The sequence below is a fragment of the Lissotriton helveticus genome, chromosome 2_2 (genome assembly GCF_964261635.1).
Source record: "Lissotriton helveticus chromosome 2_2, aLisHel1.1, whole genome shotgun sequence".
In the NCBI taxonomy this organism is placed as follows: Eukaryota; Metazoa; Chordata; class Amphibia; order Caudata; family Salamandridae; genus Lissotriton; species Lissotriton helveticus.
The window spans coordinates 343548068-343570691 of NC_136060.1; the positions used below are offsets into that span (position 1 = coordinate 343548068).

At 44.2% G+C, this 22624-nt stretch overlaps 1 protein-coding gene across 1 annotated transcript in view; it reads left to right on the plus strand.

Annotated features, from left to right (window-relative positions):
- The window catches only part of MAN2B2 (mannosidase alpha class 2B member 2), a 371121-nt gene that overhangs the window by 162992 nt on the left and 185505 nt on the right, over positions 1–22624 (plus strand). The window contains exons 9-10 of the mRNA XM_078678503.1: positions 8974–9160; positions 15678–15811. Coding sequence (XP_078534629.1) covers positions 8974–9160; positions 15678–15811 — 321 coding nt within the window. The remainder of the gene's footprint in view (positions 1–8973; positions 9161–15677; positions 15812–22624) is intronic.

A 22624-nucleotide genomic window follows, 5' to 3' on the forward strand; every position in this document is an offset into this window, starting at 1 on the left:
GAGGCCTCTGGTCTCCGGTGGAGTCCCGGCTCCATATCAACCTTTTGGAGCTTCGGGCGATCCGACTTGCACTGAAGGCATTCCTTCCCTCTGTCCGGGGAAGTGTAGTGCAGGTGTTCACGGACAACACCACTGCCATGTGCTATTGCAACAAATAAGGCATGGTGGGGTCCTGGACCCTGTGTCAGGAGGCTCTGTGCCTCTGGACATGGCTGGAACATTAAGGCATTACCTTGGTAGTTCAACACCTGGCAGGCTCTCTGAACGCCAGAGCGGACAAACTCAGCCGCCGGTGCTTGATGGATCATGAATGGCGGCTGAACTCGGACGTGGCTCAAGGTCTCTTTCAGCAGTGGGGAGAGCCTTGGTTAGATCTATTCGCCACCGAAGAGAACGCGCAATGTCATCAGTTCTGCGCGTTGGAATTTCCAAGGCGGCACTCGCATGGTGACGCTTTTCATCGCAAGTGGAGTTGAGGTCTGTTGTACGCCTTTCCGCCTATACCACTTCTGCCCAGAGTGCTGAAGAAGATTCGGCGTGACCGGGCCCAAGTCATCCTTGTGGCTCCGATTGGGCACGAAGATACTGGTATCCCGAGCGATCGATCCCCTGATCCGACTGCCTCTTCGGGAGGATCTTCTGTCGCAGCAGCAGGGGATGGTCCTCCACCCGACCCTGTCCAGCCTCCACCTCCATGCATGGAGACTGAGTGGCGACAGTTGACAGCTTTCGATCTTCCTCCCAAAGTCTTTGATGTCATTGTGGCAGCCAGGTGTCCCTCCACTAAGATGGTATACGCCTGCAGGTGGAACAAATTTGTGGCATGGTGCACAGCAAAGGCTGTGAATCCCCTCTCTGCCCCGTTTTCTGAGGTCCTTCTGTTCCTTCTTTCTTTGGCTCAGCAGGGCTCTGCTCTAGGCACTATCAAAGGTTATTTTTCGTCCATCTCTGCCTTTCTGCGTCTTCCAGATCAGCCTTCTCTTTTTAAGTCCCCGGTTGTTAACCGTTTCCTGAAAGGCATTACGCACACATTTTCTCCCGTGCCGTTCATAATGCCTCAATGAGACTTAAAACTTATCTTGACATATCTGATGAGCGCTCCCTTTGAGCCCCTACATAACTGTCCCTTGCGTCTTCTCATCCTCAAAAGCGACTTTCCTGGTAGCTATCACCTCTGCCAGAAGAGTGAGTGAGCTCCAGGCTCTTTCTTCCAAAACTCCTTTCCTTTCTGTTCATCCAGACAAGGTGGTTTTAAGAATCCGTCCTTCTTTCTTGCCAAAGGTTGTCACGCCCTTCCACATCGGGCAGACCATCACTTTGCCCACCTTCTTTCTGCCTCCGCATCCTTCAAAAGGAGGAAGAGAGGCTTCACCGTCTGGACCCAAAACGTGCGCTCTCGTTCTATCTGCAGCTCACACAACAGTTCCGGGTGGATGATCAACTCTTTGTTGGCTACATGGGCGCCAAGAAAGGTCGGGCTGTACACAAATGAACCATTTCTCGTTGGGTCGTTCTGTGTATTAAAGCCAGTTACTCCTTGGCTAAAAAGGAGCCTCCTGTGGGGCTGCGTGCCCATTTTACTCGGGCGACTGCAGCCACTACTGTGATGGGACGGAGAGTCCCTTTGCAGGATATTTGTCAGGCAGCTATGTGGTCCTCGCTGCATACCTTTACCAAGCATTATTGCCTTGACAGTCAAGTCAGGAGAGACGGCTCATTTGGCCGTTCTGTTCTCCGTGACTTTCTGGTGTAATCTTGTTCGCAGACCCACCACCGGGGTTGGTATTGCTGGGGTATCTATTCTAAGGTAAGGAATCTAACGATAACGTGTTTGTTTCAGATGAACAGGTTATTTACCTTCGGTAATGATATATCTGTAAGAGATATTAGTTAGTGTTAGATTTCTTACCGCCCCACCCATCCTCCCCCTTCTGCGAACTGATTTCTAGGGTTACGGTCATCCCTTCTAGTGCCCTAGTCTTATGCACCAGTGGTCAGTGTCTTGCATGGCTCTGCGTTCCTGGCGCGGAAATCCGTGTACAGAACTGACTTCACTGTGCATGGGTGGTGCCTAAGTGACGTCATCTCGGCGCATACGATACCCACGACGGACGCGGTACCGCACAACGCCACCTACTGACATGCAGAGGTACTGCTAGCAAAAACTTTCCGGATCCAGTCTGACGCCTGGGGATATTCTAAGGTAAGGAATCTAACACTAAATAATGTTTCTTACAGATAGATCATTACCGACTTGTTTGTCAGATCTGATCTTAATTGTGAGGACTACATTGGTGTTGCTGCTCTTCTGCTGTAACTATTGGGTCATGTGGAGCTCCCATAGAAAATCATTTCCCTGGGAGCAATTTTGGAAAGTACTTTAAAATCGCACTGGAACAGTTTCACATGTTTGGCTAGGTGTGGTGGAGGAGAACAACAGTTGATGTTGTTGCACTAAGGATATTGTGCTCGATAACTAAACACTTATAAAGTCCCAAAGACGAGACCTATTTGCTATGCCAATGCTCGTTTTATATGTTCTCCAGTTGGAATTAGTCCACACGTTACCTTGGCTCTGCCTGTTCTTTGATTAGCATTTCCATTGTGTGATTGGTTCTCTTCCTCTCATACATGCAAACCCTCCCGATTCGGACGGGAGACTACTGATTTTAAGGCTAATCACCCGCCTCCCGATTCCTGCATGCAAAAACCTAATTCCTCTGCCCGAGTCAGCTGGCGGAGACTGGCCTTGTGTGACTGGGATTGTGCACTGCCAGTAACCTGCAGGCCAGTTCTCCATGCTTTTGTTATGCCTTCTCTGCCTGTTATAGTTCTTACTCCATGCTCCTGACTTTCGTGATAACTTGCAAGTTTCTACCATCCGATAACAAGCCATAGTCAGTGTTGTGTTCCTTCCTGGGTATAGTGCATCCTTCTTCTGTTATGATGGGACTGTGCATGACTGGACGGATAAGGAATGGGCAATGATTTTGGCTGGCCCAGTTAATGTCCCCCGTAACCCCCGCTTCAAAATTATACAACTATACATACTGCACCTACCTCACTCCGGACAAGATCAACAGGTACTTCTCAGTCGGGGATACGGCCTGCAATCGCTGTTCCCAGACCGGAGCGGACCTTTTACACATGCTCTGGCACTGTCCTACCCTTCAACAGTATTGGGATGGGGTGGCCATGCTACTGACGCAATGTACTGACGAACGAGTGCCGAGAACGTGGGAGGCCTGCTTACTGGGATTGTACAAACGTACACGCCTCAATAAAGTTCAGGCCCGGTATTGGGATCTTGGGCTCATCACGGCCAAGCGACTGCTCACCAAGCGGTGGAAAGCCGACACGCCTCCACACATCCGACACTGGAGCCTATCGCTGGCAAACTGGGCCCGGGCGGAGAGCACAGCTTTACGGCGTGAGGAAACGGCTGGCCTAAGAAAATTCCCGATTGCACAACACTGGGACACTATCCTCCAGTCCTTTCAACAGAAATGTATAGAGCAAGCGATCACATGACGGAATGTAGACCATCCCTGCACCCCCACGCAGCGATGAACGCCATGCACTGTGTTCGCTTCTGGCGAGTCTTCGTCCATGTACCTTTCCCCCCCCCCCTCCCTGGCCCTGCTGTGATATTGAGGCATGACTGCTGCTACACTACTTGCTGCCCCCTTGGGCCCCCGGGTCTTGGTCACTGCATGCTACGTACCAGACTGTTTAGTGTTGACGGTTATGCAGCCTTTTCCACACCCATGCCCCCACACACACTACCATAGATGGGGGTCTTCCTGCTGCCTACGTGCGGAACAATACTATCCTAATATAGCTGCCATACTCCCGCACTGGGAGCCCCCCCTCATGGATCTGACGCGCAAGCGAACCCCCCTCCTGCTCACCCCGCGCTACCCCGCCCGCCGATTTGCTACCTACATATGGATGATACCTCCCCCCCCCCCACCACATGGCTACCTCCATCCCACTCCCCCTCTTCCTTCCATGTGCGTTTCCCTAGTTGCTGTTATAACTGTTTTTTGGCCTTTTGGTCCCCCGCACCCCTAGACCACATTCTTCCCTGCTGCTTATCATACACGCTGCGCCTTGGGGTCTTCGAGGTCGCCTGTCAGGGCTGAAGTACGTCTACCCGGCTACGACTATGGATGCCAGACATCCCTAACGAGTTGACCATGTTATCTACTCCCCAATGACTGCCACACTTGCGGCACTGTGCAACGTCATCCCTCCTTCATGCAATCCCGCGCCCTTCTAGGGAACAAGATATCTTATTATCCTTTATGTGCCTCACAAGTGTTCTGGAGGGCCATGGCTTACAAACGGTCACTGAGGAGTACTCCCAAAGCACTGAGTTCTTCTCTAAGTTTGATTATGAGCATAAAAAGAAAATGAAGACCTACAGACTTACAGTCGTTATTTTCACGTTGTATCCTTTCATTGCTGAATGCACACATGCTTACGAATTTCAGAATCGATCATTTCAACGCCGCCGGACCTCCGGGTTGTCGGCCAAGTGGCTGTGTTTTTTTCCATGCATGTGCTACGATTTTGCTGATATGCGGATGGGATGTCAGCAGAACGCTGTGTACTGTATGTTTCCAACAATAAAGATCTTTAAAAAAAAAAAATAATAATAAATGATGGGACTGTGCATCCTGCCAGAGGGTAAGGAGATGTTTAACTTAGGGCATCGTTGTCTCAAGAGGGACAACTTTCAAATGCTCTTGAGTGCACCTCAATGGCCTTCTTGAGACAGTTGTCCTCCTCTAACCCAGTGTATGTACATTTATACAATCTATTAACCTATACCTTGGCCAATATCTTGATTTATATTTTTAGATATGCTATTAGTCGCTATGACCCATATTCTTTTAGTGGTTTGCCAGTTCCATTAATGTCATTATTGTCATTTAAAGCTTTTATTCGGGTTGTCATAACAATCCATGTAAGCACAAACAAAAAACAAAACAGCAAATTACAATCATTATTAATCACAACAACACATTATGGCTGACAAAAAAAGATAAAAATTATACACAGGGTAGCCAATACATTTCACTTACGTATAATACATATGTACAAACCAAGCCCCCCCCGAAGGTTGCTTAAGTTCCGTGTGCAATAAATGTGTACATAAAGTGCAAAAGTGCTACATATAATTCAGGGATGTAAGGCCTAAATACGTTTTAGTAGAAATGTTAAAAACAATCAACTATATACAAATATAAATATTAAAACTCTTTTTTTTTTAAAATGAACGATATTCCAGCTGATGGGTGCATAGTTCATGTATTTTGACTATGTACTGATTACCAATTTAAAGAATAATAGATTTCCTGGCATCGATACATTTCATTATATACATAGCTACAGCAAAGCAGATATCTGAATTTTCCAGGCGCATAATTAATTTCATTGCAATGTTTATGGATCGAGCGTTAAATTTAAAAAAAATTGGTTTGAGGTAAAAAAGCCTTAAAAAATGATAATATTTACAGAACAATAAAAAATGACGGCAGCTTTGTCTTGAGGTTCCATCACAGGGGCATACAGAGTTTGAACCAGTTCTCATAACAGAAAATGCCACCAAGTGGTGTACGGTACCCAATCTAAGACGCGTTAAAACAAATCGGTGTGAGTTCAGTGGGACCTCAGATAGATAAGACTGGAAGCCTTTATTTAGATCAAGCTCTTGATAAAAAACAACCGTTGGTAGCGTCCTCGATTGCCTCACTCTGTTCTCTTTCTTATAAGATAAAAATTTCTCCTTCAGCTCCTTCTTAGAGATAGAGGCGGCAAAATCTGGGTGTAATAGAATATCATTGTTAAATAAAATACGATACCAATGGTGGATATATTTCAACCATGGTATAAGGAGAAAGTGATTAGGTTTTAAACAATCTCGTATTATTTGTTGTGTAAACAAAGTTTCTGATTTTGCCCAGATAGATCGCCATAATGTTAAAGGGCGCAAAGCTGCTAGGTCTGTAATGTAGGTAATCCCTACTTCTTCGTGCACTAGTAAAGTTGAAGCAGATTGGGGGACACATAGTACTCTCTTTAAGAATTTATTTTCATCACATTGCATAGTTTTCCCGTCACGGTAACCCCAGATTCCTGCCCCGTACAGTGCTGATGTAACACATCTAGCATTGTAAAGGGTTACCAGGTCCTTAATTCTTCTGGGGCCACCCAATTTAGTGGAAAAACTAAAGATGCTGTTTGTATTACTAGTCATCTTTAGACCTATGTTATTAAATTCTTGTGTCCATTTCCCATCATCAGAAAATGTTATTCCGAGATAACAAAATTTCTTTACTGTTAGCAGCTTCTCCTTGTCAATAAAAAAAGTGCTTGTTGAGTTGTTTTTTTTGCCACAGGACATGGCAACAGTCTTGCTTTTATTAATCTTTAGTTTCCTGCCCTTGATAAAAACGACAAAGTTATCTATGAGGCGCTGTAGTCCGATTTTTGTACGAGATATTAAAACAGCGTCATCCGCATATAATAGAATTGGTACCACCTTACCATCGATGTATTATTAAATTCAACTGACAACAGAGTCAGTTTGAAACTATTTTTGTGTTGTGCTCTGCTTTATAAATTTTGATTACTGAAAATGTGTTGCTCTGTATAGGAAAATGTATTTTCCTATACAGAGCAACACTGTATCGATGGCACACTGTTTTGCATAGAGCACGCTCTCACTACTGTTACCTAATAATTGCAAACATAACAGAGGTGCTGACTGTTCTCTTGCTACCACTGCCATCTGTCTCAAGTGTTACATCACTGAACATGTGTTGGAACTCTTTTAGGAATTACCCAAAGATATACCAGAGGCATACGCCAGGGTTGTGTTTTGGCTCCTTTATTATTTTCATTGTTTATTAATCAAATAGACTCAACCCTAGGCCAAATTTCAGCTGATGCCCCGCGCATCGATGGTATTATGTGTTCAGTTACAATGCTGGCAATACTGTTAACCATTTCTGCTGGCAGTCCATTGGGTCCTGGGTCAGAGTTGTTTAACCCCTTCCATGCGGGGCTGTTTCCCCCCGCGCGTACAGCGCCCCGGTGCTCATGACGAGGTCAGCTCGTCATGAGCCAATGCGCTCCGGTGCTCATGACGATCTGAGCTCGTCATGGCCACACCCGTTATCATGGAACGCTCAGCACAGCAAGGGAATCAGCCCAGCATGCGAGCGTCCACGGAACGGGCACGGTCATGACGAGCTCAGCTCGTCATGAGCACCGGAGCGCCGTGGCTCATGACGAGCTGACCTCGTCATGAGCACCCAAGGGGTTAAAGTCATGAGCAAGGTCGGCAGTAGCCCAGGGCTCTTATCTTCCAAGGAGCAGACTTCGAGGGTGAACTTTCTCTCTGTTTGACCATGTCTGTTTTATTTCTGTATGTAAATCGCTCTTTCCCCCTACCTTTACTATTGGCTCTTTATCTCTCTACTGATTGTAATCTTAAGGATTTTTTGGTCCCAGGACAAGATATATTTCAGCTGCTTTTGTGTGCCCTGGTTTATAAAGGTTTAACATATAATTCAGCGCTGTTTACATAATTTAGACTTAAATTAGTAGGTAATGGATCCTAGACCTGACAGCCTTTGGTGTGGTCTTCCCCCAAATGTTTTGCCTTCTCTCTTTCTGCTTGCAGAAATTCGTTTTTATTGGCTTTGGGACTCCTGTGCACTTCACCACTGCTAACAATCAATACATAAAAGAAACAAGGAATCAAAATTTAAAAAGTGGCATAAAGGAATCATTCTTTGAGAATTATTCCTTTATGCCACTTTTTAAATTTTGATTCCTTGTTTCTTTTATGTATTGATTGTTTTCTTATATATTTTGATTAATTTGCTGATTAATAACTTGTCCAGTTTCATGATTTGTATGATATAATTGATATGATAGATTTTTTCTGTTGATAATTTGTATAGCACTGACTGTATTTTTGTATGTTTGTACTAATTTGTTATAAAATATTTTGTGTTTGATTTTAAGATTTGAATTATATATTCCGTTTGATTGATTCTTCCTTGCTTATATAATTCATAATAAAAAATATTTTAATTATACCTACTCACACTATTTCGCTTTACATGATTATCCTATTGTGATAAAAACAGTTTGTTGGTTGAAGTGCCCTGGTTGTTACCTCTCATGCTGTTTGCTCTTTCTTGCCCCTTTCGTTCCTCCTAAATTCTCAACTTTTCTTCAGGTTTGTTCCCTCTTTTTGCTCACTTGGGGTACCTACTGTTGTCACAAATGAATGGGAGGAAGGTTATGATTTCCATTTGTTGACTATATTCAAAGCTTGTTAATTTGCCTTAACTGCTCTCCTTCCATCCCTAGCTCTGCACGGTTAAATATTCCCTTAAACAACCACTGATAGACTAACCTTACTCTGAACTATTTAACTTTATCTATGAGCTCAATTCCAAAATCCCCATTTCCTTTTTTATTCCCATTATGCATGATTCCGAATGGAAATGAGACGTGCATCTCCCGTGGATATGTATAGAGCTGTGACTCAGATTAACTGTCACATATTCCTTAATAAATATGCTGTGTTTGACGGCCAGTTTATTGAAAGTGAGTTGCATCACTGCCAGTGTCTTTTTGAGCTTCTCCTTCATGAAATAAGTCCTGCTCTAAGGATTCATGAAGCCATTTCCTTCATGCCTGGTCGCTAAGCTAATTTGTTTGTTTCGTGTTGTTTATTGGGTATATCAGCTTTGCACACTAGTGTTTTTTTTTTTTATTATTCACTGCATCTTTCCTCTGGGGAACCCGTTGATATAACAATATATGCTGTGACCTTACATTTATAGGTATGTAATGCAACCATTATAATTCGTTTGTAAGACTTGTTTATTAGACCATCAGCATTTGCTTACTAGTTCCATGCCTGTATTATTTGTGTTTGTGAAGGTTCAACATCATGATGGCATAACTGGTACAGAATCTCCGAAAGTGGCAGCTATGTATTTCAATCATCTACTGCAAGGAATGTTCTCAGTGAAGAAACTGATGGTATCCATCATTTTAGATATGTTCTCTGCTGACAACAATGCCAAACGCCATTCCTACAGGTATAATGAAGTGGAAAGAGAGCAAGGTATTATTTCTTTTCTTTGTGAACCTCAGTATTATCAATCATAGCATCATTCTGTCTCTTAGAAACACAAGCATTGAATTTGAGAACAAGTGGTACCTCACAATGTCAAGTGTTATCAATACAACTGTGAGTTAGCTGTGAGTTAGTGGTTGCATATTGTTTGCATGGTGTATTATTGTAAGACATCTTTGTTTATTAATATATACTATCAGTTCCTGCAATTACATAATTTTGGTGAAAGAGAAAGTGCAACTAGAGGCTAGTGACACCAACATTCGTTGTGGTACAGCAGGTAGCGGCTTGTCATAGCAACAGGATTTAAAAGGTCTTTCAGTTCTTTACACTCTACATTTCTTTGGTCTATGTCTCATATTCTTGTACTATAATTTATCAATACTTTGCACCATAATTCACTTACAAACACACAATATGAATTGTTGACTTTTTCAAAGTAGTCAATGTACATTATGTTCGTGCAGATGAAAAGAAAAGTTGACATTTCAAATCATATGTTGACAATAGACACCTATTTGAGCAGGACACAGGACAATATGAGATAGCAACATCATACTGCTACATTAGGTGTTGTGATGTGAATTTAGCAAAGCGATATTAATGATATGGATAAGGAATAAATAATTAGAAGAGAGAAGTTATTCTTGACCATCCAAAGTCTAAAATAGCAATACCTGTTAAAAGTGGGTCAACCATCTCGTCCTTTGTGACACACACAGGAGTCCAAAAAAGTAAAAGTTAAAAAAAAAAGTAAAAATAAAAAAAGGCCCCAGGTTCATCCTGTACGTCACAAAAATCTCAGTTAATTGAAAACCTATTGAAAAGCCCTATTTGTATATAAAGGTGTCTAGAGGTAGTGTGTCAGATCTAAATCTGATGTACAATGTATTAGGAAACTATGGTGTAACCCAATCCAAGTAAATTTCAAAAGCAATTTCATAGTTAGATATACATCTGTCAATTTGCGTTCTATGTCCTTCATCTGATCAATGGAGCTTCTCCTCATGACAGAGGGACAATATCAGAAATGTATTAATCCTAATACTGCAAAAGATGAGTAAATATGGTTAAACCAAAGCAAGTTGGAAGCGTTTGCCATGGAAAGTACTTCCCTCGTTGCTTCTCAAAATGACTCAAAGGCATCAGTTGCCCAAAATACTGCCAAACAAACCAATGGTGTAAAATACATTGAATGTTGCACATTCTTGACTACTACTTGTCAGTGCTAGTCTACTGCTCATTGTTGACGCGCTCAGCACCCGAACACATGCATTTCCAGATCCACATAAACCCTAACTCCACCCTCCGAGGCACCCTGGTCTACCAACCCCCCGAACCCCGCCCCAAGTTCAGCGACTCCGACATCGACTTGATCAGCACGCACGCCCTGACCTCCACTGACTACATCTTCCTCGGAGACCTGAACTTTCACCTTGAGAACAACAACAACAACAACTCCACAACCCTGATCGCCGGCCACACGCTCGGCCCCGTCTTCTCCTCAAGCCCGCACATCTCCGTCAGCACACCACTGATCTCCTCTGGACCGACCACCGCTGCATCCACTTCGCCTTCCAGATACCCACCACACACCACCGCACCCAACAGATCCCCCGCCGCTGCTGGAGCAAAATCACGGAAGAACAACTACACGCAAACCTTGCTCTCAGCCCACCCACCGAACCCTCCAACACCGACAACGCTGCCCACAGCCTCAGACGCTGGATCGAGGACTGCGCCAACACCCTCGCCCTGCTGAGACACCAGCAAGAGGGCCAGCTGGTTCACCCCAGAGCTCCTAGCCTCCAAGCAAGCCTGCTGGAAACTAAAGAAGAAATGGCACAGTGAACAAACTCCGGACAGCCACGCAGCACACAAAGACGCCATCTGCAACCACCACCACCTCATCAGGGCGGCCAAGAGGACCTCCTTCAAAGACCGCCTTAACAACAACGCACACAATAGCAAGGAGCTCTTCAACATGAAGGAACTCTCCAACACCAACGACATCCCGCCGTCGCAAGCCCTGTGCGACTCCCTCGCCACCTTCTTCCACTGCAAGATAGCAAACATCCACAACAGCTGCAACACCAAGACAGCCCCAACAGACAGCAAAACAACAGACCCTCCGCACACCATCGGCCACGACCCCCTGATAGCCTGGGCCAGCGTGAGCATCGATGACACCATCAAGCCATGCGCACAATCCACTGCGGCTCTCCATCAGACCCATTCCTGCACCATGTCTTCAACAGAGCAAGCAGCTCCATCTCCCTCGAGACCGCGACCTTCCCAGAGATCTGGAACCACGTCGAGATCAACGCCCTACTCAAAAAACCTAAAGAGAACTCAAGAACTTCTGACCCATCTCTCTGCTCCCCTTTCTGGCCAAGGTCATAGAGAAAACCGTCAACAGACCCGATACCCGGATACCCCGAAGAAAACAGAATCCTGGACCCTTCCCAGTCAGGGTTCCGCAGCAACCGCAGCAACCACAGCACCGAGACTGCCCTCATCGCCGCCACGGATAACAGCAGGACCCTGCTGGACAACGGCGAGACCGCAGCACTCATTCTCCTAGACCTCTCTGCCGCATTCGACACCGCCTGCCACAGCACACTACGCAAACGCCTCCACGCCGCAGGGATCCGAGACAAGGCTCTGGATTGGACCACCTCCTTCCTCTCCGGCCGAACCCAGAGCCTCCGCCTCCCCCATTCTGTCCCAAAGCCTCTGAGATCATCTGCGGCGTACCCCAGGGATCCTCCCTCAACCCGACGCTGTTCAACATTTACATGGCCCCGCTCACACACGTAGCCCGACAGCACGACCTCAACATAATCTCCTACGCCGACGACACTCAGCTGATCCTCTCCCTTACCAAGGACCCCATAACCGCCAAAGCCAACCTCCACGAAGGAATGAAGGCAGTCACCGACTGGATGAAGAACAGCCGTCTGAAGCTCAACTCGGTCAAGACGGAGGTCCTCATCCTCGGCTCCAACCCTTCAGCCTGGGACGACTCCTGGTGGCCGACGGCACTGGGGCAGCCCCGACACCCACCGACCACGCACACAACCTGGGAATCATCCCCAACTCAACGCTCTCAATGACCAAGCAAGTCAACGCCGTCTCCTCCTCCTGCTTCAACACCCTCTGCATGCTTCGCAAGATCTACAGATGTATCCCGACAGATACAAGAAAGACAGTCACCCAGGCCCTCGTCAGCAGCAGACTGCCCCACGGAAACGCCCTCTACGCGGGAGCCCCAACCCAGCTCATCAAATGACTACAACGCATCCAAAACACCTCAGCATGACTGATCCTCGACGTACCACGACACAGCCACATCACCCCCTACTTGAGAAACCTGCACTGGCTCCCCGTCAACAAGAGGATATCCTTCAAGCTCCTCATCCACGCACCCAAGGCACTTCACAAGACCGGCCCAGCCTACCTCAACAGACGGGTCTCCTTCTCCAACCCCAACCGCCAGCTACGCTACGCTGACCTCTAACTCGCCACCGTCCCGCGCATCCGAAGAACAACCACTGGTGGGAGATCCTTCTCCCACCTCGCCGCCAAGACATGGTACACCCTCCCACTGAGCCTACGACAGACCCAAGACCTGCTGACCTTCAGGAGGATACTCAAGACCTGGCTGCTCGATCAGTAGCGACCCCCCTTCTCCCCCAGCGTCTTGAGACCCTCGCAGGTATGTAGTGCCCTTTACAAATTATTGACTGATTGATTGAGTAGATGGAGTGCAGTGGCAATTTGTAGAGTGATTTCAAAAACCAAGGAACTTCCGTTAGTTGTAACAGAAGACCTGGTCCACAGTGCTACTCATTTTCCTGAAATCAGCCTGGAAAATGGAATGTTTACACATATGGTAGCTATAAAGGGTGGTGGGATCTGTATCTTGGAGTCTTCCATAGGAAGATTTTTATTATCATTACATCGTTTGAAACCAGTATTATATTCTTTAACATTTATGATAGCATAACCATTCTTCTACTGTAAGTAATTTGTTCCAGCAGAGCAGAGGCCAGGGAAATGCTTCTGGAACCCACATCTTGATTGTACTCATTACAAAAGAGTATGGTATTACCACAGTGGAAGGCAAGACACAGCAATTTTAAACAATTGTTAAAACAGGATCTTTGAGGCAGGGAATTTAATTTAAAATTTATGTTCCATGCTTATCCATTTAGCTATTGCACCAGAGCTGTGAGCTACTGCTAGGTGTGGACTCAATGCCGTAATTATTATAGCCCTTCGTGAGAACCAGTGATGGAACTTGTAAATGGACGATTTGTAATGAAATCAACTTATGACTGATCCTCAGTTTTTGATCTCAGATAAGCAACATTCCAAAAGGTATACCAGTTCTTGAAGATGAACCTTATTTAGTACAATCAATGTGTCCTAAGTCTGATCTAAGGTAACAGGATCAGGCAGTCCATTTTGTCTAAGTTAGAGGAGGGATCATCGGACTGCAGCTTCTCTGATTAGTTGGGTCAGATAGTCTGAAAATACAAATTCGTTGCTATACAGGGATCAACTAACAAATGGCTTGAGAGGCTTTTGCATTCAGGTTTGCTTGTGAGCTGTTGGAAAGAAATAATCAAGATACATGCATGTATGCTTGAATAACAGTACCATACATTGCTAATTCAGTAAATATATTTGTTAAATAGTTTCATGTAAGATAACTACGTCTATGGTTTATTTTGGCAAAAGGTAATATAGGATGTGGCAGCGCCACATCGATTTACACAAAAAAACCTACTTAATCTCTAAGTGCGTGGAGTAGGGCATGGTTTTTTGGGGGCGAGCTTCCATTAAGAGGTTTATGTGTGTACTAAATGTAGCCTATGATTACTATATAATAAAATACTTTTAAAATGTTATATTTTAAGGTATTAGTATATATACATAATAAAAATAAAGGATTATGTGACGTAGGAAAATCTGACTCATAATGTTGTTTGTGTGTAAAGTGAGATAAAATAACTTTTTCTTATTTAAGATCTGATCATCACACCAAAAGATTTTGTATCATTGACTTAAAAAATATGGTACAACTCTGAGGTACAGATCAGTATACTGCAATAACACAACACAGGCGGTTAATAACAAATTCTAAAACAAAAAAATCCGATGGGACGCAGATGAATGGCACATTTAGACAGCTGTACTCTTCATTCACAATCTGGCTTTCTTTTTCCCTGGGATGGAGCCGTGTCAGGTCTCAGCAGATTTTGGGCTTTGTCAGATGCAGTGGTGAATGGAGGGGACTTACAGTATCCATCTAGAAGTATGGCACATCCTTAATTTTAGATAAATCTATGTGTACCATTGGTCGCACTGTGGTGAAAATGTATGATGACAGGTGCTATACATAGAAGGCCTCTGGAGCAGTAGTGAAGCTGGTAACACAACGTGCTATGGTTTACTAGGGCGGATATGCCAGCACCTAATCTGTGTGAAGCCTCTGAGGGGTCTTGGAACACTCAAGGAGATTGCAGGTTTACCCAAGACCAGCTCATGTAGAGGAAGCCAGGAGCACTGACTGTGAAGTAGGAGATGGGCCTTGGTTTTAGCGGTTGTCATGCTGCCCATACCAAAACTAAGCTGTTGCATTTGGAAGACGGGCCAAATGGCAGAGAAACTGAACTTTTTAGCACCACAATTGTAGCAATGGAAATAGCATCCAGGGGATGAAGGGAAATGTCTTTTAGGGAACTCTTTAACAAGCAAAAATATATTTTGGGAGCGCTAGGCATACTAATGAAAAACCTTCAGTGGGTAGAGAAATCGGCATTAAAATCCTAGCTGGAAAAGTGGATGGACGCATATTGGCTGTTGAGTCGAATGTGCCTTTACTGGAAGCAAATTTGTGGAATGTGAAGGGAGGTCTGCGATGACCTCAGAATTTAAGGAGAAGGGGAACATTCAGTAAAGCACTGTTAGAAACTCAGATGACATTTGAGGGAAGATTGGAATTGCTAAAATAGAGGTGATTGAAGTTTCAAATGTCACCCTTATAATTTAGATTATGAACGTTACCGACTTTTTCCCACCTCACTTGCAGAAGGTTTCTTGCATAACAAGATTTTGCAAAAGCATTTTCTCGCAAAACAAGTTTTGCAAGTAAATTCTCATGCTGAAAATATTGTTTTTTTGTAGTATTCTCTCTGAACATTTTTATCGAGTGATTGATTTTTGCCACTGCTGTTTCTTACTTAGCAAAGTTTGTGAGTCTTGTAGACATTGAAGAGATTTTAAGAAATAATTCACAAAGTAGGTGAGATGACCCCTTTGTAATGTTGCTGGTATCCATTTAAATCTTTGAATATGACCTTAATCCAACTAAAATAGCCTAATAGAAAAAATGTACCTTCATTACCCTTCAGAGCATGCATACCGATGCTTAGCAAAGTGCATTGTGCATTTTCCTGTTTTTGTACAACTAAATGTAAAACATTTTTTTTTAAAGGTGCTGACAGCAACGAACAATATATTGTGGTATATAACCCACTTGCGTGGAACATTACTACCTTTGTTACTATAGCTTTAAACTACACAACGGTCAATGTGTATGATGAATTCGGACATCCAGTGCCAGCTCAGGTAATCAGAGCTTTATAATATTGCCTTTCTTACAGTATTCTCTCACTTAATTTGTACTGTGAACATATTTTCTGACATCAACATATTTGTTTATTCCACACCTAGTCATTCGTTGTAATATTTTCTCAACCTAATACACACAGACAATTTACTCAGTTTCAACATTTTGAACACCCAGCTGTAGATACCAAAACCTTCACATTTTGTGCGGTCAATTCGCAAAAGTATTTGAGTTTTTGAAGTACTACTTTTGCTTCACGCACTCATAAATACCTTAGTGGAGTGTCACCTGTATGTTTACTCAAGCCATGACACAACTGCTTTAAATACATGTTCGTCTCCCTAGGGCCTTTAAAATATATCCTATGACACTGGGAACAAAGCAAAATCTAGCACACTCTCTGTTTATCGGAAATCAGTGGACACGGTTTTGGTCTGTTTTTAAACTGTCGACTTTAATAAATGAATGATTGCAACTCACCCAGTTTTCTCCCTCAATAGTTGCAACCCCCAGAAAAACTAGTTGCCCTGCTTTTAAGGATTCGTCTAGATCCTTATAGTGGGAGTACATGTAACAAAAAAGGAAGACATGTTCGCTACATAAATTTCAAGGCCCGCAAGGCCTTCCAAATTCTTATCAAAGAAAACAGACTATTTCCAGCAGCTTATTCATTTTGACTCTCTACCTTATACTTTCTACTCTCACTCACACTTATTCCATGCAACAATTGACTACATTTTCACCAGGAGAGGAATCATTTAAATATTTACAAAGTTCCATATTAAGCTCCACACAAACAATCCAGAGCTTCAACGTAACCCTTTCTAGCAACTGAAGTTGTTAGCACACAAAAGTTCTTTATAAAAACATTTTTAAAACCACAGCTGCTTGTACACTTCTAGCATATACGTGCCTCCCAAGCTGTTATCATAATGTAAGCCCATATCAATATTAAAGAATACAAAGAATAGTTCCCTGTCAAGAAATGATCACACTCATTCCTAAAAGTGATACTCTAAACCCATTTGTAAATAACAAGCTAATAGCCTGAATCATTGTGGATTAATATAGAATGTTAGATGTTTATTGAAAAATAAATAAAGGTTAGAAAAGGGGGTCTCTAGTTGGCAGAAGTAGGTACATTTGTCCAAATAGAGTCCCTTGCTTCTAGTCGGCGTAGGGGGGATACACACTTTAGCTAACCCCTGCTCACCCCAAGCAATAATACAGTGATAACACAAATGGACACAACACCAGTTTAGAAAAAGAAAGTATCATTATCTAAATTCAACAAGACCAACACAACAATGTGACTTTAAAACAGTTATTTAAAAAATAAAGCTTGTATAAAACAAATAGCTCCTCCTGGGGCTATTGCAACCTTGTGACAGCAATAAATCCGAAGTACTGTGCCGACCGCAAGGAACGAGGCGTTGGGCACAGAGTCTCTCGGACCCCCAAACAGTACCCTGGAAACCTAGTCTGATGATGCATGGTGTTGAGGAGGTGAGGCGTCGGTACGGAGATCGAGGCCGGCTCCCTAGCTGCCATGGAGGAGGCAAGTCGTGTGCTCCAGAAGGCGAAGTGTCAAGTACAGGACAGGGGAAGACAGTTGAGTCAGCGGTGTGGCGTTGGTTCCAGTGACAATGCGGAGTCGCAAGTTCGTGGAGTCACCCTCTGCAGTTGGTGCTGTGATAACAGGATTCAGGCTCTGGCAATGACAGAGTTGGTCCGAGCGCTGGCATCAGGATATGCTGATAACTGCAGGTGTTGAAGGGAGTTGGAGCTGCGGTGCAGACCAGGCTGTGCATCATTCACTTCACGAGCGGTGCCCCTGGCCTCGGTGCAGGTCGTGGTGTCACATCGTCGTCTCTGATGGTTTCGGAGACATGTTTTCTTACTTCTCTTAGGTTTCTTCCAGCAACAGGAACAACCTTCAGAGGACAAACACTGGAATAGGCACCTCCTGTCAGGTCAGAACTCTCAGCAATAGAGTTGAGGGGAGCTGGGGGTGATGTCATGTGTTCCTGAGACTTCAGAACAGGAGGCCAGCACACTCAGGCCCTTGGAGATTCTTCTTCAAGCAGGGTCACAGCAAAGTTACAGTCGGTGTCCTTTCTTTGATAGAAACAGCAACTGCAGGCCAAACCCACACAGCATACAGCAAAAGGGCAGTACTCCTCCTCACAGATCTTCTCCTTGGCAAAGGTTCCTCTTGAGGCCAGAACTGAACTAACGTTCTGGGGTTTAAGGTTCACTACATATACCCCATTTTGTCTTTGTTCCTCTTTGTGCAAGGGTTTCTGAGCCCAGTCCAACCCAGTTCTGTCCTTACTGGTGCAGTATGCCCCCAGAGGACTGAACACAGCATTGTGCAAGGGAGACAGGCCTTATTCAGGTGCAAGGTAAACTCCTCCCACTACTCTAAATGTAGCCAAGCCTCTTTCAGCTCTACTCTGAGTCATCCAGGAAGAGTCAGGCACACCTCAAGCCCCCGTCCCTCCAGGTGGCTGTCTACAGTGAATGCACATCCCCGGCCCCTGTGACTCCAAACCTAGACAGGCAATCCACAAACAGGCAGAGGCACATAGAATGGTTAGACTAGAAAATGCCTACTTTCTAAAAGTGCCATTTCAACTTTTGTCTTTATTTTTAACCTTTTCCAATGACTACTGCATGCCCATCCAGGCTTTTCACAGCAAGACGTGTATACAAAAGTGAAACGTAAAGCAGAGTTAACTCATCGTTGTATACCCAATGCATTTCGAACCTTAAGTGGTTCTTCCTCAGGGGTCTCTACAATAAATGAAAAGACACTCAACAAACTGTTCACTGCTAACCTTGATAAACACAATAACAACAGTTGATGGACAGGATGCAGAACAATGTCATACATTCACCCCAGTACAGAGATCTGGGTCTAAATCCATAGTTTTTTTGCACTCCACACCACCCCAGTTCAGACATGGCCATATGCAAATCAGCCTTGACCCTGTGCCTCATGGGAACAGTCCAGCCCGGACTGCCAAGCCATGTCTTTCCTGGACCGGAATCAAGCATCCTAGGACTGGTTTCTGGCTATCAGCCATCTTCAGCCAGGATAGCTTGACTCCAGTGGTGTGGAGAGCATGGGACTCACGTCTGAGCATACCCATCCCACTCGGGTGACCAATGCAAAAACAACAGTTGATGGACAGAATGCAGAACAATGTCATACATTCACCCCAGTACAGAGATCTGGGCCTGAAGCCATAGTTTTTTTGCACTCCACACCACACCACCCCAGTTCAGACATGGCCATATGCAAATCAGCCTTGACCCTGTGCCTCATGGGAACAGTCCAACCCGAACTGCCAAGCCATGTCTTTCCTGGACCGGAATCAAGCATCCTATGACCGGTTTCTGGCTATCAGCCGTCATCAGCCAGGATAGCTTGACTCCAGTGGTGTGGAGAGCATGGGACTCGCGTCGAGCATACCCATCCCACTCGGGGTGACAAATGCAAAAACAACAGTTGATGGACAGAATGCAGAACAATGTCATACATTCACCCCAGTACAGAGATCTGGGCCTAAATCCATCATTTGAATCGGTTGAATGTTTTGCCATTGTGCAACATTCTGTCCATCATCTTGTGTGTTTTGCTGTTCACCCTATGTGGGAAGGGTATGCCCAGACGTGGGTCCCATGCTCACTAAGCCACTGGAGTCAAGCTATCCTGGCTGAAGATGGCTGATAGCCAGAAACCGGCCCTAGGATGCTTGATTCCGGTCCAGGGAAGACATGGCTTGGCATTTCGGGCTGGACTGTTCCCATGAGGCACAGGGTCAAGACTGATTTTCATATGGTCATGTCTGAACTGGGGTGGCTTGGTCATCAAAATAACGATGGATTAAACCCAGATCTGTGACTGGGGGTGAATGTTTTGCCATTGTGTAACATTCCGTCCATCATCTTGTGTGTTTAACCTTGATAAACATAGCAAAATATATATGAGCAACCCCTCTTTCTCACTAATACCCATATTACTTCAAACCATCAGTCTAAGCACCCAACTACTCTCTCCCTTGTAGTAAATACGAAGCCCACCTCCTGGTATTCAACCCTCCACCCATGACATAACCCCTTCTCCTTCCATCATAATAATTGGAAAAAAAGTGAAAACACCCAACTTACCGAATTCAACCCAGTTTTTCCTCACTTACTTCTCCCCGTAAATCTCTCACCTTTTTCCAATCCTTGAGCCACTTCCCTATTTTACATGCTTACAAAAACAGCAAGATTATGTACCATGTCAGAGTCTTAACTGGCAACCCGACCTCTTCATCCTCCTCTCCCCATGTGCTTAAAAATCGATCGTTCTTGCTACCTTTTCATCCGTTATTTTAAGGCAGAGTCTCACCTACGTGTTACCAATCAAGCTCAATGCTGCTAACCCCGTGACCATCTACCGCTCAGCTGTGCCACATAATACAAACAATTCAAACAATGTAAACTGCAACTTGAAATCTCAGAATGCACTTCCCTCAATTATGCTATCATTTTAAAAAAAACATGAAACCGACAACTCCATGCTCACTCCTACCTCCACCCGTACATCCTAACTGTGATTTACACAAAATAATTTTTAATGTGAAAATAATGAATGATACAAATGCTACATGAAAAAATATACATATGAAACTCATTACGTAATCTGAGCTGTGTCAACACAAAATCCATCCCTCCACAAGTACATACCCTGTAACAAAAAACAAACAATAATAAATAACACACTCTCAAGGTTAACTGTTCGTGATCCAGTTACTGTTGCTTAAAAGTCCTGCATGCTGCTGTAACTTGTTAGAATCCTCTCCAAACACACACTGTCTCCATGGTGATGTAACTCTCATAATCGTAACTTACTGATGTTTTGTCCGTTGGGTGCAAACTCTGTTGAGACGAAAAATCCAAAGCAGAAAGCCATGATATGAGGATGCACTCCTTCCCTTATTCGATCATAAAACCTCAGTTACGTCATCACAGTAATGCGTTCAGTCAGATTGCTGTGATCCGTCCCACTTCACATCTCATACTTAAATATACCTTAGGCCATTCATTTCTTGTCCCATCTGACACACTGCGTAGTGGGTGAAAATTCCCCTCTTTTTTATCACCTTAGAACTTAGTTCATCCATTTTCATACTCGGAATCCAATAATAATACCGATTTTTTTTTTTTTTTTTAATTTTTTTTTTTTATTCATCCTATCTTGTAAAATCACTCCGGACACAGCGCCATTTCAACTTTTATTTTTATTTTTAACCTTTTCCTATGACTACTGCATGCCCATCCAGGCTTTTCACAGCAACACATGTATACAAAAGTGAAACGTAAAGCAGAGTCAACTCATCGTTGTATACCCAATGCATTTCGAACCTTTAGTGGTTCTTCCTCAGGGGTCTCAACAATAAATGAAAAGACACTCAACAAACTGTTCACTGCTAACCTTGATAAATACAGCAAAATATATATCAGCATAGGATTCCAAGTATGAAAATGGATGAACTAATTTATAAGGTGATAATAAAAAAGAGGGGAATTTTCACCTACTACGCAGTGCGTCAGAGGGGACACACATTTAGTGGCCTAAGGTATATTTAAGCTTGAGCTGTGAAGTGGGACTGATCATAGCAATTTGAATACACGCATTACTGTGATGACATAACTAAGGTTTCATGATTGAATAAGGGAAGGAGTGCATCCTCTAATCATGGTTTTCTACTTTCTAAAAGTGGCATTTTCAAACACATAATTTAAAAACCATCTCAGAGAGTCTAAACTTTATTTCTTTATCTTGTACCAATGGGAAGTTATACTTGTAAGATGTTACAAAGTGCCTCCCATGTTATCCTATGGGACAGATAGCCTTACAATAGTGAAAAACGAAATTTGCAGTATTTCACTATCAGGACATGTCACACAATAATACATGTCCTTCCTTTCACATACACTGCACCCTGTCCATAGCTGTAATTTGAACCTACCAGATAGGTGCCTTACATGTAAGAAAAGGGAAAGGTAGGGCCTGGCAAGTGTGTGCACTTGCCAGATCGACATTGTATTTTAAAACTGTGCGCAGACACTGCAGTGGCAGGTCTAGGATACCTTTTCAGGGATATTCATGTGGATGGTACAATCAGTGCTGCAGGACCACTAGTAGTATTTGATTTACAGGCCCTGGCACACTCTGTGCACTTTACTAGGAACTTACCAGTAAATCAAATATGCAAATCTTAAGACAGAGTGACGGAATACACGGAGACCCCAAATTAAGGTAACAGACACAAATTACATATTAACCCCTTCTATTCATCAGACAGCTCCGGCGCGTCCAACGCCATTGTCTCTGATCCCTCTGGTGCAGGCACCACAGGGATTTCATTTACTCCCTGAAAACCTCGGGAGCTGGGGAACAGCTTCCCCAGCTCCTGAGGGCCCCCCCCCGTTTCTGTGAAATGACGATCAGCGCGCACGTCGTGCTGACGTCATTTCACAGAATTCGAAACTGAAATGAGCCTTTTGGTTCATTTCAGTTCCACTTTCTATGGGCTCAGGGGGCTATCTCAGCCCCCTGAGCACGTAGAAAGACGGGAGAGGTATCATTGGAAAGGGGAGAATCTCCTATACCACTTCTACCCAGACTGCTGAAGAAAATCAGGCGCGACCGGGCCTAAGTCAATTTTTGTGGCCCCGGACTGGGCTCAAAGAGTTTGGTATCCCGAGCTACTCAGTATGAGCATGGATACCCCGATCCGACTGCCTCTTCTATT